Source organism: Penaeus chinensis, chromosome 33 (genome assembly GCF_019202785.1).
Source record: "Penaeus chinensis breed Huanghai No. 1 chromosome 33, ASM1920278v2, whole genome shotgun sequence".
Classification (NCBI taxonomy): Eukaryota; Metazoa; Arthropoda; class Malacostraca; order Decapoda; family Penaeidae; genus Penaeus; species Penaeus chinensis.
The window spans coordinates 36,145,410-36,165,446 of NC_061851.1; the positions used below are offsets into that span (position 1 = coordinate 36,145,410).

At 36.6% G+C, this 20,037-nt stretch overlaps 2 protein-coding genes across 2 annotated transcripts in view; one reads left to right on the top strand and one right to left on the bottom strand.

The window, feature by feature from the left end:
• Window positions 1-3,085, top strand: part of LOC125043322 (steroid receptor RNA activator 1-like) — a 9,439-nt gene extending 6,354 nt beyond the window's left edge. The window contains exon 5 of the mRNA XM_047639399.1: window positions 1,955-3,085. Coding sequence (XP_047495355.1) covers window positions 1,955-2,259 — 305 coding nt within the window. The 3' untranslated portion in view covers window positions 2,260-3,085. The remainder of the gene's footprint in view (window positions 1-1,954) is intronic.
• A 7,061-nt stretch (window positions 3,086-10,146) lies between these two features.
• LOC125043250 (succinate--CoA ligase [ADP-forming] subunit beta, mitochondrial-like) lies at window positions 10,147-18,332 on the bottom strand. The gene is made up of 9 exons (XM_047639260.1): window positions 18,183-18,332; window positions 14,634-14,902; window positions 14,123-14,285; window positions 13,611-13,713; window positions 13,325-13,486; window positions 12,974-13,117; window positions 11,639-11,799; window positions 11,158-11,277; window positions 10,147-10,854 (listed from the first exon to the last, which is right to left on the bottom strand). Exons 1-9 carry the CDS (start codon window positions 18,312-18,314, stop codon window positions 10,690-10,692), a joined length of 1,419 nt encoding a protein of 472 aa, XP_047495216.1. The 5' UTR covers window positions 18,315-18,332; the 3' UTR covers window positions 10,147-10,689.
• Between the last annotated feature and the right edge of the window lie 1,705 nt (window positions 18,333-20,037).

The window sequence follows — 20,037 nt, forward strand, 5'->3', positions numbered from 1 at the left end:
TCTCAGCCCAAAAGTGAAAGTGAAATGAAGATGTGGCATAAAAATCCGTGAAAACAAATTATACAGCCTGCAAACTATTACTTTGATTATTAGAATATTCATATGATTGCACAGACTAAATACTTGGCACATATTTTTTATTTAGGATTTTGTTCTCTGGTAAAAGGACAACAGGATTTTCTAAATGACATATGTAGCAGCTTTGAACATTCCTTCTTCCAGCACCTGTGCATACAATTACTTACCAATGAGGCAGTAAATGTATTTTACCATATTCATTATGACAGAAAGGCATTTATATTAAGTTGTATGCCAGGCAGCCTCATTTCTTGCAGTACTGGCACCAATAATCTTGACAGACAAGAGCAGGTATCACCTGATAATTTGTTGTTATATCATAAACTTGTAATTTACTTTTATACGTACATATACTATATATATATAGAATATATATAAACATGTATATACATATAAATATATATATACACATATGTGTGTGTGTGTGTGTGTGTGTGTGTGTGTGTGTGTGTGTGTGTGTGTGTGTGTGTGTGTGTGCGTGTATGTGTGTGTGTGTGTGTGTGTGTGTGTGTGTGTGTGTGTGTGTGTGTGTGTGTGTGTGTGTGTGTGTGTGTGTGTGTGTGTGTGTGTGTGCGGGTGTGTGTGCGCGCGCGCGCGTGTGTGTGTGTGTGTGTGTGTGTGTGTGTGTGTGTGTGTGTGTGTGTGTGTGTGTTTATACATACATACATACATACATACATACATACATACATGTGCATGTATATACTATATATGTATTTATATGTATGTATTATATGATTATATATATGTATATATACATATATGTTTATAATTTTATATGTGTATGTATATATATATGTATATAGACATATGGTAACATATATAATGTATATACATGTATACACATATGTATACATGTATGTGTATATATGTATACATGTATATGTGTACATGTAAACATATATGTATATACATATATGTATGTGTATATACATATACATATATATGTATATGTGTATACATATGTATACATGTATATATGTATTTATATGTATATACATTGTATATATACACATGTACATATATGTATGTTGCATACATATGTATATATACACATATGTATGTATGTATATATATGTTGCATATATATGCTTATATATATGTAGTATATATGCATATATATACATGTACATATTTACATATATATATATATATATATATATATATACTTATATGTACATATATATATAAATCTATATACATATATACATATTTCTATTTATGTATATATGTATGTGTATATATATATATATGTATATATGTGTGTTTGTATGTATGTATGTGTGTATATAAACATATATACATATATAGTGTTTTTATGTATATATATTTATGTATATAGATACATAAATGTGTATATAGATACATATATATGTATATAGATACATATATATGTATATATTAACACATACATATATACATATTTAATACAATATATGTGTGTATATATATGTGTGTGTATTATATATATATATATATATATATATATATATATATATGTATACATATATATATATATATAGATATACATATATATAAATATATATTCATATATATAAATATGAATACTTATATATAAATATATATATATATATATATATATATATATATATATATATATATATATATGTATATATGTAGGGTAGGTTTAACGTATAGTAAATCTCTTAAATGTCCAATGGGCATCCAATTTTAAATCTTAGGGAAAGTTTTAAAATCTTGAACTGTAACATGAAAAGGATTCTAATATACTTTAGTTTAGATATATGCCTCATTGTTTTCATGACACATAGATTACATGTGCATAATTTTCTTCAATATTTTCATTATAGAATATCACAAACAGAACTGTAATCATCATAATTGTCTTTACCAGCCATGAGAGAGAGCAGTTACAATGAGGCTTGGGATATCCACCAAGGACTTATTGTTGACTTCACCAGCGTTTGCTCCACTTGGATGGTTGGTATAAAACGGATCATCTCCGAGTTTCGAAAAACGGAAAAGGAGACAACAGAGGTAGCGGAAACTGAGGTGAAGACCACAGATGGAGAAGAAAAGGAAGCAGAGGAACCAGCAGAGGATGTGAGTGAAGGTGTCAGCAACCTCTCAGTCGAACCAGAAGTTCATACGAAGGAAGGTGATGCGCCATCTGATAGTGTAGGAAATATGAGCCAGTAGCTTTTTCTGTTTTGTTCTTACTAGTCTGATGTTTGGCTGTTCTTTGTATTTGCTCTCTAATATCCAGATCTGAGGGATCACCTCAAATATTTTCATACTAATATTTACAGTACATCATTAAATGCTTGTTTTTCACACATTCCAAAAACAAAGGATGTAAAATCCTTTCCATGTGCCTTTGTGGAAATATTCATCAATCATGCCATTGAATTGAATGAGGTCCAGTTATAACATGTTTAAATGTGCTAACCTAGACACATTAACAGTATCACTGATTAATAACATTTTGATTGTTCTGGTCAATGAACAAGTAAAAAAACAATAAGCAGTATTCCTAATAAAAAAGAGCAAATATTGTACTGGACAGAGAGTAAATGTTTCAATGATGTGCAATAAATATAATCAGAATCAATATAATAAGTAGTAATAGTCTGAAGTTTTACATAAGAAATAGTTCACATATTTGTTAAGATTGGATGCTGCATTTACGGGAAAAAGGATAAAATTCTAAAGTGAAAATTATTTAATAATTTTCACTTACTTATTTATATTTACATGTGTGTAATTTATGAGAAAAAGAGATCTTACAATTTATTAGAGTACTTAGTTTATCTACATTTTTAGTATTGTATTTTCTAAGGTTTTTCTGCATTTTCCAGTTTGACATGGATATATGTTATACAATATTTGTTTAGCAAATATATAGAGTGAGTAAACTATGTTTCTTCTATGGAAAATCAATGTTTTGTTTAAACAATGAAGCTGATTAGTAAATCAACTTTTGAGGCTTAGTGTTTTATGAAATACATTATGGGTTTCAGTTAAACTGTGTCTTTCTTCTCTCTTCCTGCAAAAGGTATTTTTTAGAGGTAAAAGAAATGAAAGCTGATAAATACATATGGAGTAAAATTTGGTAAGTAATAGGTTTAGGATTTGGTACTCATAAAATACATGTCAGAAAGCACTGGTATAGAATATCCATAATTTTGAAAAAAGTAAATGGTGATTATCATTTACTTCACCAGTCAGCTAGTTGAACTTCAATATGACATTTAATCCTCTAATACAGAAGTTTGAAATAAGTTTTTGTTTACCTATCCCCTGCCCCCTCTCACAAGCTGTTGAGCAAAACCTGCCCGTTTGGAGTCACTTATATACACCAACTCATGAGACACTGACACTTCTCAACATCTACTTCCATCTAGTGACCTTCTTGCAAAAGTAAATTGAGTGACTTGGTAAGAGATGAATAATTACACATTGATGCTACAGTATTGTCGAAATTCTGGTGCATATTTCTGTGCAAGCATTTAAAAAATCTTTATAGAACCTAACAGTTATATTGTATGAGCCAGTCAGTTGTATGTTTGGAATATGTCTGTGATAGCTGTCCTTTCTAAGTTGTTTTTGTAGCAAGACAACATACTCTTTTGTAGAAATACAACTTTCTTAATTGTTGATACCTATGTTATATCATTATTATTGGACATTCTACACAGTATTGACAGATTATAGTTTTAGTTCTAGTGGTATTTTCTGGCAAGTTTGTTTCTAATTAGGATGGTAGTGTACTGCAGAGTAGAGCCAAGCGGGCAAATTAATGAGCTTTTAGGGAAATTTCATGCTCCCAAATGTAGTCTAATATGAAACCATGATAGACATACTTCAAAAGAACAAAGCAATACAATAAAACACATTTACATATAAAAAATATTGGATAAAGTACACAGCAAAAAAGTGTTTATCCAATGGTTTGCAAGAAGCATTCTGCTGTGCTTGTCAGTACTTAATATTTTTCTGAATTAAACCACTTTCACTCATGAGGAGAAACTTACTTACAGGACAAAATAAAAAAATTGAGTTGCTTTTTTAAGGAAAAAACTTTAATAATGTCTACAGTGGACAGGCTAGATTTTACAGTGCAGTACTCACAAACAGGTCACCAGGTTACTAGTACTACATGTTTCACCTGTTTGCCCTTTTTTCTTGATTTTTGTTAATATTTTATTTTATCTTATATTGCTATTAATAATGTTAATAAAATTAGAATAATTATAATATCTGTGATAATAATAAGAGTATCAATATTGATAGCAATAGTAAATCAAAAAATCAAAAAATCAGAGCAAGGGTAAATCAAGTGAGGTCATTACCTGACTCCTTGGTGGATAACCATTTATGAAGCCATCTATTTATTGAGACACTTCACAAACCGATACTACAGTCAACACAACATTTTCCTGGCGGCATAAGGTCAATATATACTGACATGGTCCTTGGGTATGAGTCTTATGACTAGCAGGACCAAGGGAATACCAAGTGGAGCTTGAGTACCCACACAAATCTAAATTATCATCCAGACAATGAAACTGCTCAACATAATTTTATGGGAACTACCTTCACCTACTTGTGTACGATATTACAGTCTGTCCTTTAGGGCAGGAGTACACCAGTCACAGCCAAGGATATAGTCTGTCACCTTGTCTGATATTAACATGGCAATCCAGCCAACAAAACCCTAATCTTGGGGCACCCTCTCACCCCACCATAAGGTCATTGAACTCTGCTATGCAATATGCACAGATCATCAAATATGTTAAACAAATTTCCCCTGCCCCTTGCTGATCACTTCTCTTACCAATGATGGTCAGCTCACCAGGCTCTGCTCATGGACATTGCTATGCACATGAATGTTGGTAGAGCTGCAATACAATGATAAAGTGAAGGCAAAGCTTTTTTTAATTATTTACCTTTTTCTTTACTCTCAGTCTCCTTTCTTGCAATCTTCCAAAACACATTGTGCATTTTCACTGCATCATAGCCATTTATGGCAGTATCTTCTGTTGTGAACGGCTTTCCTCCAATTTGAAATACATGATGTCCCACTTTTTCTCTAAGCTCTCTGACTGCAACCTTCTATTGTCTACATCCTCCTTTGAAATGGTTATGAGTCACCAGCTGTATCACTAATCTGCATGATTTTCAAGAAAGTTCTGTGTATGATTTGCATGTTATTCTATAAATTTATTGTATTTAATCTCTCACAGGCTGCTCCTATAAGTCTCTGCTGGCCCCCACTCTGAAAAAATATGCCTACTTCTGCTTTAGGGGTTAATAATGAATATAAGTTAGTACTTGAAGATCTTGAAACAAATACTTTCTTTAGGATTTGAGGGTAGTGATCAGTGTATCTAGAGAGTTTTCACAGTTCTTACACCTCCATCACCAGATCTCAAGCTCTATTATGTTATGTGCATATCTTGAAAGTTGGTCCACCACAATCTCTTTCCAGTCCATCCCTAGTGTAACTGATGGCATCAATGAGATAAGTGATGAAACAGCATTAATTGATAAATCAGACCATCACACATCTAATTAGTTATTCACATCCTTAATGGGCCACACAATCTCCTTATATGACATAATCCTATGGTCTGGGTCACTCTGCATGTGCCACATTCAGTATGGTACACTCAATCCATCATCACAAACTGTCCAGGAACCTTTTGATATGCATATACCATCCATGAAATGGAATATCTAGTTTTGGTTCATTGTATGGTGTACAAAATGTTCTCATACCATCTTGTCCTAAGCTTCCCGAGAAGATGTCTTACACTTTGTCTTTGGATTTTAAAGGAAGTATCATGCTGTGAGTCTTGAGCAAATCACCTTGACAATATTACAATATTTACAGACCCAGCTGAAATTTGGAGATGTGACCTTCACTGTATTTAACCCATTACCACTGGGGAAAATGAAAAAAAAAACTGGGAAAATGCTGTGCTCATTTTTTATATTTTTGCGAAATGTCTCTGTACTTAGGTGGTTCTGCTAGTGTTTAGCCACAAAGGAGTCAATTAGTAGATCTTGAGACCTTACCTGATTTCACCTTTCCTTGAATTGGCGGGAAAAACATTTTTTACTAGTGCTATAAGTATCGATGGTGTTATTTTTATTATAAACATTATAATTATTATAATGTTATAAACATTTGTAACAGCAAAATAAGATAATGTAAAATGTTTTCGTAATTCAAAGAAAAGGGTGAACGGGCGAGACAGGCAGTACTCAAAACTGGCTCACTGGTGACTTAGTACAAGTGCAGTCATCTATGTGTAAAAACAATTCAAAAGTAATCTCACAGTGGGCATGGCATGTATGTACATCCCATGCCCATCAGCAATGGGTTAAAGAGTTTGATACACACTGACAAAATGTAGTTATTTGCAGCAGTAATGCTGAGGTAATGATAATGTTCATCACAGGTATTTGATAATATTGACCCCAAAATAAAATCATTCCTGATCTTTTCAAAAATTTTGATCAGTTCCTGAAGGTTCCCCTTGGCTGCCTTAAAAGCATCCCTTGTTCATGCAGTGCTAATCCTTGACAGCTCTAGATAAAGCCACTGGAATTCCCTACTTTGCTTCCTGTCAGTCTTAGCTGCCACTGTCACTATTTTTACCTTTAGGATACACAAACCACACACGCGCACACACACAAAACAGAAATAAACAATTTCAAGCTTTTCTATTTTCACTGCTACACAGTTATTATGAAAGCTGAATTGTTTCTTTATCCAAGACTTTTTAATTATTAGATAACTACATTCCCACAGCTTCCAGGGTGGGGTTTTGATCACAATTTTTTTAGCACTGGTCTGGATCTCATTACAACAGCAACAGCAAAAATATACCTAATGAGTGAAAAGACTTCACCATGCTGGTATAATTGGGAGTTCACGGAAAATACCAAAAAATGCAGTTTTGAAATCCTGCTTGATTCCATTTTTGTCTGAACTGGCAGGGGAGGCAAAGGTATGTAAGAGGAGAAAGGGAAAGCAAGACAGTGCAAAACCTGCTTTAGCTCAAACATAAAAACAGGTCAGATCAGGTTGAGGACTGTGGGACCTGTGGCTGGTTTAACTTAACCCCTTGCCGACGGGTACGACGGGTAGACACGTGCTATGCCCACTGTTAGTACTTGTTTGGATGTTTTTACACATAGATAGCTATACTTTTACTAAGTCACCAATGAGCCAGTTACGAGTACTGCCCGTCTCGCCCATTCACCCTTTCCTTTGATTTATGAAATATTTTACGTTATCTTATTTTGCTGTTACTAATATTAAAAAACATTATAATAATTATAATGTTTATAATAAAAATAAAACCATCAATATTCATAGCACTAGTAAAAAATAAGTTTTTCCCGCCAATTCAAATCACGTATGGTTACAAGGTCTACTAATTGACTCCTTTGTGGCTAAGCACTAGCAGAGCCATCTGTGGGCAGACATTTCACAAAAAAATATAGAAAATGGGCACAGCATTTTCCCCATTTTTGTTCATTTTCCCCAGCGGCATTGGGTTAAGGCAGCAGACTGAAAATGTAAGAACCAGGGCTACTGATCAGTCCATCGAATAACTGTCGTTACTATGTATGTTGTGTGTAGCATACCTGAGTTAGAAGTTCTGCTTGGACAGACTCCATAGACTCACCAATACAGAAACAGAAATGTAACAACTCTGTTAGACTGGATTACAGCAGAAGCATTGTATGTACATTCTTCAAATGAAAAAGAATTAGATTCCACACATGACCCATCAGTTGGCAGAAGACATTAGTGAACACTGATTCAACATCCAGGTCCTTGATGATCATGGCCAAGAACCTGCAAATACAAGTGAAGATGTCCAGAGAAAACTGAAATTGAGCAGGAGGGAAGTCATTTATTTATTGATAATATTCTGCTGCATCATCATTTAAGGTCAGTAGTGGTGTGGTCATCAACAGTGTACTCAAAATATTGTGATAACGTAAGGCTTGGGATAAAGCCCTCGGATAAGGAAGTGCTGGATGACATCAAAGGTCATATGGTGTCAAGGTAAAGTAGAGTAGTGAAAAGGGTTAGGAATGAGTTAATGATTAGGGTATAGTTACAGGTTGAACAGTACAGAGGTTAGTATGGCAGTGAAAAGGTAAGAGAGGCGGAGATGTTGAGGTATAGTGTAAGATAAAGGTTGTTAGAAGTGGAAGGAGTTAAGGGAGTAGGGAGGACTATGATAAAGTATTTAGGCAAAAACTTAAAAAATGAGTTTAACAATTAGGATAAGTGGACAGAACAAGGGGATGAAGAAATGGAAACGGAAAGGATGAGAAGAAAGACCATGCAAAATTGGTTAAGGGGAGGGCTATGGACCAACGTAGGGGTGATCCCTTAATTGGGCCTCAATTCCCTTTTCGTAAGTCCCCCCACAACAACAGCGAGCAAGGGACTGGGGGGGGGGGGGTTGCCAGCCAGGAAGTTCTAAATTATCCACAGCCCCCAGGTAGAGGGAGCCCCAAATGTTTACCTACATGATAAATTTATTTTCAACCTCCTTCACCTGATCTTTTGCGATATTTAGTTTTTCATGTAATATTTCCTGTGCCAGTTGCATATAAAAAATTAGTTGAGGCAAGGGCTGAGGACCTAGTCCCCGTCTCCTAAGCCCACCATAGTAGGTCACGCAAGTTTCAGATCTAATGTTTGCATTCTGTACCTAAAGGCAGCTTACTTAATCGGAGACAGGATAAAGAATAGTGTTGGTATATGTAACTTGATTTTGCTTTTAGTGGCATCTGGTACACTGTTACTTGTATATCGAAAGGGTTATTGCTAACAAGTTTTCATTTACCATCACCACTTTGTCTAATAGGGCAGGGAACAGGTTTGGTTCAAAACAGTTGCATAAAATATCTGATATATGATTGTATCAAAACTATTTAATGGAACTGTTACTGTATCAAAACGATTTAATGGAACTGTTACAGTATTAAAATATAATGTTTCTATTCAAGCATCTTCATTTAACCCCTTGCCAACGGATACGACGGGTAGACAAGTGCTTTGCCCACTGTTAGTACTTGTTTGACTGTTTATACACATAGATGGCTATACTTGTACTAAGTCACCAATGAGCCAGTTAGGAGTACTGCCCGTCTCGCCCGTTCACCCTTTTCTTTGATTTACGAAATATTTTACATTATCTTATTTTGCTGTTACTAATATTAAAAAACATTATAATAATTATAATGTTTATAATAAAAATAACACCATCGATATCCATAGCACTAGTAAAAAACACGTTTTTTCCGCCAATTCAAATCACGTATGGTCACAAGGTCTATTAATTGACTCCTTTGTGGCTAAGCACTAGCAGAGCCATCTATGAGCAGACATTTCACAAAAAAATATAGAAAATGGGCACAGCATTTTCCCCATTTTTTGTTCATTTTCCCCGACGGCATTGGGTTAAACACAGGGTTCTTATTTCTATTTTAGAAGATTATTTTTCCTTTAACCCAATGCCGCCGGGGAAAATGAATAAAAAATGGGTTAAATGCTGTGCTCAGTTTTTATATTTTTTGTGAAATGTCTCTGCTAGTTCTTAGCCTTACCTGATTTCACCTTTCCTTGAATTGGCGGGAAAATGTACTTTTTACTAGTGCTATGAATATCGATGGTGTTATATTTATTATAAACATTAGTAACAAAATATTTTCGTAAATCAAAGAAAAGGGTAAACGGGCGAGACAGGTAGTACTCTTAATTGGCTCATTGATGACTCAGTACAAGTGTAGCCATCTATGTGTAAAAACAATTAAACAAGTAAACTCACAGTGGGCATGGCATACACGTACATGTCTTGCCCATCAGCATTGGGTTAAGTAAATCAAACAGGTTTGGTATAAATGATTATTGCAACCTCCTTTGAAAAATGATTATAAAAAATGCAACCAGATCATAAGACTAGAGATACTTCAGAAGAAAAGAACACTATTTGCATAGATAAATAGTTATAAATAAAAGGTACAAAGGGGAGAATATAAAACCGCATGTAAATGTTTTGCCATTGGCTGAAGTTTATTCGGTCATTCCAACAGAGCCACTTTCTGCCTCTCCCAGACTCATAACTCATGCCCACAGGTTCAGCACATTCCTCTCAGGTTAAAGTTATAACTCTGGGATTAGACAATCTATAAATATATTACAACAATTATATTAAAAACAAATTAGGTAGAGGTTCCATTTTTTCTTCATATTTGTTCCCTCTAAAGGAGTAAGTTTTTGAGATTTGTAGCAAAGCAGGAAAGAACAAATACTGAAAGTAATATACAGAAATAGCCTAGCCATTTACAAAAATTTACAAATTATTCACAAGCAGAATGCCTGCAAAATAAGACAAATGCATGTTATCACCTATTTATGACAAGCAGAAACCATTTGATTTTTAATTTCGTCATGAAACTTCCATGGAAAAATCAAAATATATTTAAACATTTGTCTAACTCACAACTGGGTCATTCTTTGGTCTTCCGCTGGATCCTTTATTTTCCTTTTTTTATATACTCTATACAAATTCAGTAATCATTGCTAACTGCCTATACAGGGATCTCAAACTTAACATCAATATTTGCTGCCTTGGCAAGCCTCATGATATTCGAAAGCTTGACTGCCATCTTTGCTGCATCATCAAGATTGTCACAGGGTAAGATTCTTAGGTTAGACAGTGCAATGAGAGCCTTTGCGTCATCCACGTTGGTGCCCTGTTGAGAAATGCAATATATTAATGTTCCATATACATTAATATAGATCTCGTAGATTTACATTTTGAAATTTCAGTACTAAAAATTAATAAACAATATAAATTCTGATGAAGTTTTAGGTTATACAAATGTTCTGAGATTACCAGAGCAATTTTTAGGGGGAAAAAGAAAAGAAAAAAAAGTTTAATGAATTTCTATGTATCAGAATATATTAATTTACGGAATTTGAAAGTATTATGCTTCAATTGTAAGTAAACTTAAGGTTAAAAAATACTTTTAATTGAGGCAAATCTGGTGACTAACCTGAAGTCTGACAACAATAGGGATCTTCAGTGACAACTCTTCTGCCGCAGCAATAATTCCCTGTGCAATGACATCACAACGCATGATGCCACCAAAAATGTTGACCATAATAGCATGAACCTGAAATGTTCACACAAAACTTTATAAATAAACAGATATAATCATTATCATACATGAGCTACCATCTGCTAATTGAATGTAAACATACATACAAAAATTACTGACTGACCCTGTTAGCAAAATCTTAAGATCTCATGACATTTCTCATAACTGTAAATTCACATTCCACATTAAACTCCAAATGTTCAGTTGTGCTTCTTCAACCAAGCTAATCATTGAACAGGAAAGCTCAACCTCGAGAGGGAGCTCATCCTACCTAAGACTCGGCCTTTTGTTTGTCATCATATTTTGGAGCAATGTGAAATATCTATCAAAGGAATATCCACGAGTGGCCAGTTCACACAACTAAGTCACAACTCACCTGAGGATCTGCTGTAATAATCTTGAAAGCTTCCTTGACCTGTTCAGAAGTAGCTCCACCGCCAACATCCAAGAAATTTGCTGGTGAACCACCATGTAACTTGATGATGTCCATGGTAGCCATAGCTAACCCTGCTCCATTCACCAAGCATCCAATGTTACCTGTTATATTCAAGCAGTATTAAAATGCATCAAGATCTGTCATTGTCCAAGCAACTTTTCATAATTTGCCAATTCTCAGTGACTGGCTATGATATGTGGAAAGGATCTTAGCTCCTGAATTAACCCCTTGGATCCAGATGAAGTGCCCATCACGCCATGAAAAAATTAGACCGAGTGGCAGGTGATGTCATCATAATCAGCCTGCTATGACTGGCGGCACTAGCTGTATTACAGAAAATTGAATATTATAAAGAAAGAAAGAAAGAAAAGAAAAAGACAAATAACAATGTTACTTATTTTTATTATTCCTGCACTGAGTTATGGACTACTTAGAGAGATGATCTGGAGTCTGTGCAACAGTCTATTACTATCTGGATATCTGTGCTGTGTGGTGCAGTGATAGTGTTCTCGTCTAGCAATATTGCTGATCTGCGTTCTGATCTGATCGGCCATTCCTTGCACAAAGGGGGTAGTTTTGAAGCACAATAAACAGCTAGCCATAATTTGACTGAAGTCACAAGAGCCTGTCACACCAAACCCTAAAATATTATTACTATCACTATCATAATCAAGGAGTCTTGACATCTTACATAAATGTTTGTGTGCACCCAGCATACAAGCCACACACCTGTGAGAGTGGCCACTCAAGCAAGCCTAAGGCCTGGATTTTAGGCTACATGCAGGCAAGCAAGGCACCCTGATCCAAGGGGTTAATAGGCGTAAAGGGATTTAAAGTATCCATCAGACATCAAAATTTAAGGATACTTTGTGCATGTATTTCAAGTGAATTAAATGTTATCTGATCCATATTTTACTATAAACTATAAACTGGAATGCCAGTCTCTTGTTCAACAACACAATCTTTACAAAAGGCCAATCCATAATAGCTCCCTCATCTTTTGGCCAATGCAGTGGACAAAGTACACTGAATCAAAACTGAAAGAGTCTGTTATAATGGGGACAGACATTACTGGTGCATACACAGATTTTTCTAAATCTAATACTGTAAAAGAATGCTGCCTTTCTAACATTTTTTTAATTAGGGAAAAATTATATTTCAACAATTTCTATAATCACCTTATCAATATTACTTTTGAATCTTTAGCTCTATAATTTTGTATATTACTGCTGATCCTACAACTAAAAAGACAATGAATTACTGCATAAAACATACCATCAAGGGCAATGTAATTGAGATTGTGCTGTGATGCTTCAACTTCCTTGGGGTCTTCTTGGGACCAATCCCTCTCATTAAAGATGTCCTTCTGACGAAATTCTGCATTGTCGTCGAACTTCATCTTAGCATCAAGAGCATACACTGTAGACAAACAACCAGCCATTACAATTAACTCATAACACCTATGGAAAGTAAAATGAGACATGTATCCTTAGATACAGATTGTCAGGATGATAAAATTATTATAAGTTTTTATAAACCTTTTACTACCAGCAAAACAATATTAGAATATATTAACACAAAACCTAACAATATCTATTCATGTTAAAATAGAATACAATATATTACTTTTTCCATATGTATCTTCAGCATAAGGATTGATCTCAATCATGGAGGCATCGTAGTTAACAAAAGCATTGTAAAGACTGTGTATAACAGCAACGGTTTCTTCAAGTCGTGATTCAAGGCCAAGCTTCACTGCGATTTCCTTTGCCTTTTCATCAGTCATACCTGGAAAGAAGAGATCACTTAATATACAGATAACTGAGTATGAAATGTATGATCCTTCTTGTTATATTTAATGACATACACACATCAGTTTTTAAAAGTGTAATGAAATATGTAAGATCCATACCAACTGAAATGTCAATGGGGAACTTAAAAATGGCATCAGGACTCTCTTCTGCAACATCTTCAATATTAACTCCTCCCTGTGATGATGCAATGATCAATGGCCCCTGTGAAAAATCAAGTATACAATTCATGAGAATCAGAACACTAATATTTCTTGTAACTCACTTTTTAAATCTACATAAAGAAGAAGCAGCTCAACTGAAGTCCAATTATCATACATTATTGCATACAAAGCTTTTCTTTTAAAAGAAAATGATTTTTTTTCAACTTCAGTCTGACTAAAGAGCTGTATATTAGGCAAAACTAAACTAAATCATACCACACACATATGGTAATAAAAAATCAAACAAAGGTATTAATAATGACCATTATACAAATGATAGGAAAATAATAAATAATACTCTATAAATCCTTTAACAACCTATATCCAACCTTCCATATACCCAACTTATCCCTTCTTCCCCCTTATAATGTTCAGTAAATAAAAAATTTAAACGCTGAGACAAAACTCACACCAAACGAACGTTCCATCATGATTGCCATGTAGAACTCCCGTCGAGGAAACTTTCGTTCGCAAACCATGACCTTGTTGCAGGCAATTCCTCTCTCTCCAGTCTGTTTGGTCACCAGCAAGTCACCAATCATCTTGCCAGCAATATCTCCAGCTTCATCAGCCCTGTAATGTTTAATTTGCATAAATATCAGAATGATACTGATACATGAAAAATATGCAGACACAAACCAATGATGTATCTTATAGTATCTTTTGAAATAATACAGCTTCAATCTGTCCTTTTGGTCAAGATAATAACACCACATCCATGACTTGCTGGAAGGGGTATTTTAAAATAATTCTCTTTTACACAATACTGCAAAAATTCCATACACTATCATACTCTGAGATATGTGATACTAGACACTTTACCAGGTTTTCTACTATGATAATGGAAGGATAATGCACTTAATCACTCATGCTAATTCCATGCTTGGCCTAAGAATAATGAACTTATGGATGTATACTTACGAGTAGACAAGCTTTACTCCTCCCTTCAGGCCACCTTTGAAGTGCCCCTTGCCGCGGCCACCAGTGAGCACTTGTGCCTTGACAACCACATCAGTGGAGTCTAGGCTCTTGGCAATGTCAACAGCTTCTTCAGCTGTGTGAGCAACACCAAAGCCAGGAACAGGAATTCCTGCCTTCTTGAGCAGGGTGAAGCTCACATGTTCATGGACATTGAGGTGCCTCTTCTGCTGTACTCCTGCCAGTGGTGCAACCGCTGCATTGCTCAGGACCTGGTGGTGCACATGTAATAATACACAGGTCATATGAATAGAAAATACCGTACACTATCAAGACCTAATAAAGAAAAGGGTAACTTTTTGGCTGCAAGCAACTTAGCTACACCAATTCTAAACATTAGGACTTTTACCTTAACAAAAAAAAAAAAATTCAAATAATACCGTGTTGTAAAAGCCATCAAAATTGTATTAAATCATTTGCTTTTTGATCACAGGTATAATAAATAACCCTGTCTGAACTGGGTAAGTATTAGTCTGGATAAGATTTTAACATTTGTAGTCTTTAATTTCTTGTATGTTGCCTAAAAAAAATAACTGTTGGCCAATAATGAGAAGGAAGCTAAGGTAAAAGAGAAATCTGTAACTGCGCACAAACATACATGAACCTATGTATACATACGCATGCACGCACGCACACATACATCCCCCCCCCCCCACACACACCCACACAAAGAGAAAGAGAGAGAGAGAGAGAGAGAGAGAGAGAGAGAGAGAGAGAGAGAGAGAGAGAGAGAGAGAGAGAGAGAGAGAGAGAGAGAGAGAGAGAGAGGGAGGGAGAGAGAGGGAGGGAGGGAGAGAGAGGGAGGGAGGGAGGAGAGAGAGGGAGGGAGGGAGAGAGAGGGAGGGAGGGAGGGAGGGAGAGGGAGGGAGGGAGGGGGAGGGGGGGAGAGAGAGGGAGGGAGAGAGAGGGAGGGAGAGAGAGGGAGGGAGAGAGAGGGAGGGAGAGAGAGGGAGGGAGAGAGAGGGAGGGAGGGAGGGAGGGAGGGAGGGAGAGGGAGGGAGGGAGAGAGAGAGAGAGAGAGAGAGAGAGAGAGAGAGAGAGAGAGAGAGAGAGAGAGAGAGAGAGAGAGAGAGAGAGAGAGAGAGAGAGAGAGAGAGAGAGAACAGACATATTTTTCAGGAATGCTGTCTTCTTGCTAAATATATCCCTTGCTAAAAATAAACTTGTTGTCCTTGGATGTTCAATTCCTTCTGTACAAAACTTCTCTTCAAAAACACATCTAGTATTAACTAAAATATAAAATTATCTATATCATGATTCGGGAAAAGAGAAATAGGCTTTATATACTAATCACACATTCATATTCTCTAATATTCTATTTTTGTATGGATTTTTAAACCTTTAAAAAAAAATTTAAATCACATTTTGTTCCCTGCAAGGCTATCATCTTCAATTTGCCCTAGCTTAGTGCATCCATACCATAAAGATTAATCAATCATCTTACCAAGACAAAGTTTTTCTAAGTTGCTCACAATGTTTACAGAGCAGAATCAAGTACTACACTGTACACAACTCATTACTGCATAATGTTTACTTGTTTTATGTTACTATACACAGTAAAAGGATCACACTGGCTAGAGAGAGAGAGAGAGAGAGAGAGAGAGAGAGAGAGAGAGAGAGAGAGAGAGAGAGAGAGAGAGAGAGAGAGAGAGAGAGAGAGAGAGAGAGAGAGAGAGAGAGAGAGAGAGAGAGAGAGAGAGAGAGAGAGAGAGAGAGAGAGAGAGAGAGAGAGAGAGAGAGAGAGAGAGAGAGAGAGAGAGAGAGAGAGAGAGAGAGAGAGAGAGAGAGAGAGAGAGAAAAAAATTGGAAGGGGGTCCTTCCCTAGCCTCTACCTATTAAAATATAGAGGGCAAAGCCCAAGATTATGAAGGTTTTTGGTCTACTCAGTGCACCCTGAGTATTGGCTCTATGTTGCTGTGAATACTGGGGTGCCCATTCACAGAAACTTATATTGTTGAATAACTATTGTGATGTGGGTAAATCTTTATAATAAAGATACACCCGAGATGAAATCTTCAAGTCTACACCACAAACTGTTTTCAACAACTGAAGTTGCTGTGACTGGACTGGGCATGCCCCCCCAACACCCCCCAACAAACATTGTCTTCACCTCAGAATGCAAGGCAAAACAGAGATGAAGCTTGGGAGCAGTGAGTGGACTTATGCTTTGAGATCGCCTTCAGCAATCTTTTCCCTTTATTTGCGGAGTTACTGTTTGTGTCTGCAGATTATTTTTTGAACCGATAACTGCAACTTTGTACTCTAGAAGAATACCATCTTCAATTTGACTAAGTTCTGTGCGTCCATATCATAAAGATTGAAGTTGGAGACTTACTCTTTGGTGAGTGCATCAGTGCTATAATGAATTACTGACTAACATCTTTAATTTGTCCTAGTTTAGCTTGCACACCTCTTTCCCAGTTTGGTCACACATATGCCTATATTGGCTTATCAAGATTCTTGTGAAATTTGCTTGGCATTTTCAGTATAGTTTCAGTTTCCCACAGCAATGCACTATAATGTAAAATTTTCCTGTAATGGACAGAATAATGAAAACAAGACACTTTTCATCTATGGAACTACCTTTGCAAGTTGATAAGGTATACATTTACAGGGAAATAATCATCAACGAGAAAAACTACACTTGCTAAATCATGAAATAATCTGTATCGGCAAAAATAACGTCAGAAATGAAGAAAACAGTTCGTTACAAATGCCGCACAGACAGGAAGTCCACCAGGATCAGGTGGGGGTCGGGAACAGAGAACCCCCAGTAAGGAAATACGGCATTCAGATGGGGCGATGTTCGTGGATTTCCCAGGAATGGCTGGAGTAACTCGGAGGGGTGAGGTCACGTCATAAACAGTACCAATACTTTCATTTACACCCTTTGTGACGGGAAATAACAAGAGATTCGGGCATATCACAGCAATGATGACCCAAAGAAGGAATAATAACTACAAGACTGGATTTCTGTGATAATAGTTTTCTGTGATAATAGTTTTCTGTGATAATAATGATAGTTTTATTTCTTTAATAAAACTAGCGCATTCTCTTTGGCACAAGCTCTGGAACTGAATCGCCACCCAAGCTAATAACAAACCTTGCTGCCCCATCTTTTGTGAATCGCCTTTTTAACTTTACAAAGAAACTGAAATCATCATAGCGACTGATATTCTCATTTCAAAAGCAGACACATACGGATATGAAAACGACGTCTAAAATCCAAACCACACATCCCTGCACGACGTTCTAACATTTCCTCCTTTCGGACAAGAGTGAAAATGTCGAACAAACGTTGGATATAACGTACAGATAATGAATAAATCAGTTCCTTTACTCTCTCCTTGTAAAAAAGATCGACTGCAAATGACGCAACATTTCCGTGGCTAATCCTCACCCGGGAACACTTAATCGAGCCAACAAATATATCCCCGATGACCCAAATACTCTTACAATTCATCGTGAATGATAATATTTGAATAAACAGACCTGTGCCCCTCTCCTGGCGATGATTTTCTCGGCGAAAGGACTCCCCGGTACATTGCGGCGGCCATGTTGAACCAGCTGAGACTGAGAGGCCGGGGTCAATGTAAAATCTATTAATAACACAAACGGTCCCATAATCTATTTTAGAAACCGAGTTTAAATTGCTCTTTACTTGATCACACAAGCCATATTCTTGCATATAATGGACTAGCGTGTGATCAATAACTATAACAACAATGAAAACAATATTTTTATTTCATTTACAATATGGTGTTTTCCCGCGCTCTCTTTGAACTAGAGAAGTTTCTCTGTCTCCCCCCCCCCCCTTTCTCTCTCTTTCTCTTTCTCTTTCTTTCTCTCTCTCTCTCTCTCTCTCTCTCTCTCTCTCTCTCTCTCTCTCTCTCTCTCTCTCTCTCTCTCTCTCTCTCTCTCTCTCTCTCTCTCTCTCTCGCCCTCTCTCTCTCTCTTTCCCGCGCTCTCTTTGAACTAGAAAAAAGTTTCTGTCACCCCCCCCCCCCCTCTCTCTCTCTCTCTCTCTCTCTCTCTCTCTCTCTCTCTCTCTCTCTCTCTCTCTCTCTCTCTCTCTCTCTCTCTCTCTCTCTCTCTCTCTCTCTCTCTCTCTCTCTCTCTCTCTCTCTCTCTCTCTCTCTCTCTCTCTCTCTCTCTCTCATTTTCTTCATCTATAGATAAATGGATTGACAGAGGTAAAAATAGAGATAAAGATAGACGGACAGACAGCCAGACAGACACAGACACACACACACACACACACACACACACACACACACACACACACACACACACACACACACACGCGCGCGCGCACGTGTGTGCGTTTGTGTGTATGTGTGTATGTGTATGTATGTATGTATGTGTGTGTGTGTGTGTGTGTGTGTGTGTGTGTGTGTGTGTGTGTGTGTGTGTGTGTGTGTGTGTGTGTGTGTGTGTGTGTGTGTGTGTGTGTGTGTGTGTGTGTGTGTGTGTGTGTGTGTGTGTGTGTGTGTGTGTGTGTGTGTGTGTGTGTGTGTGTGCGTGCGCGTGCATGTGTGTGTGTGTGCAAAACTGTTTGTTCACCAGGTAACTTTGCAGCAAATTAAAACAGATTGGATCATGTATTCCATTCATACTGATTAAACGTATTATCCTTTTATGATTGCAACCTCAGATACTGGGAATCCAATCTCTAGTTACACTAGCTCGTCTGTTGTTGTTGTTGTTGTTTTTTCAGATATCGTTATTTGGTGTTTAATTCTCTCACGCGCATAAGTCTGATGGTTGATCCTTTTTCTGAATAGTTGAGCCCAGCGGTTACCACTAAATCTAAGAATAAAAACTTTATTATTTACGAAATACGAAGATTTATCCTAAACCAGGATAGAAACCCATTATCCCACTCGCAGTTGTGCAATGAACCGGTACAAAGGATGTGGGTCGAACAGCCTTTGTGATATGAATACCTTATGCTCATTTCCATCTCCAGTAATCAAGCCGGACAGAGCCTTGCCCATGGATACCTCCAGTGCATAAATGTTCCAGTCTGAATTTCGCTCGGAGAAATTTGTGCTTTTTGTTGAAACAACTTTGCACTGTAAGTAAAACTCTTCCAATATGAATGTCAAAAGCAACTTATGTACAAATATAAGGGGAGAAGACAGTTCACGCTCAGCAAACAAATAAAACACATAGCAAGGGTGGGATAGCCTTTGGAACGTGGTCATGGGTATGAGAAATGGCTATTATACAAAGTATGATGGGAATTCCAGTTGTGTAGTATACTGTAAATGTAAACAACATGCAACAACACCGAACGGTGGCGCCTCGCAGATGTCCCCGGCCCGGACAAGGCTGCGACTTTCTG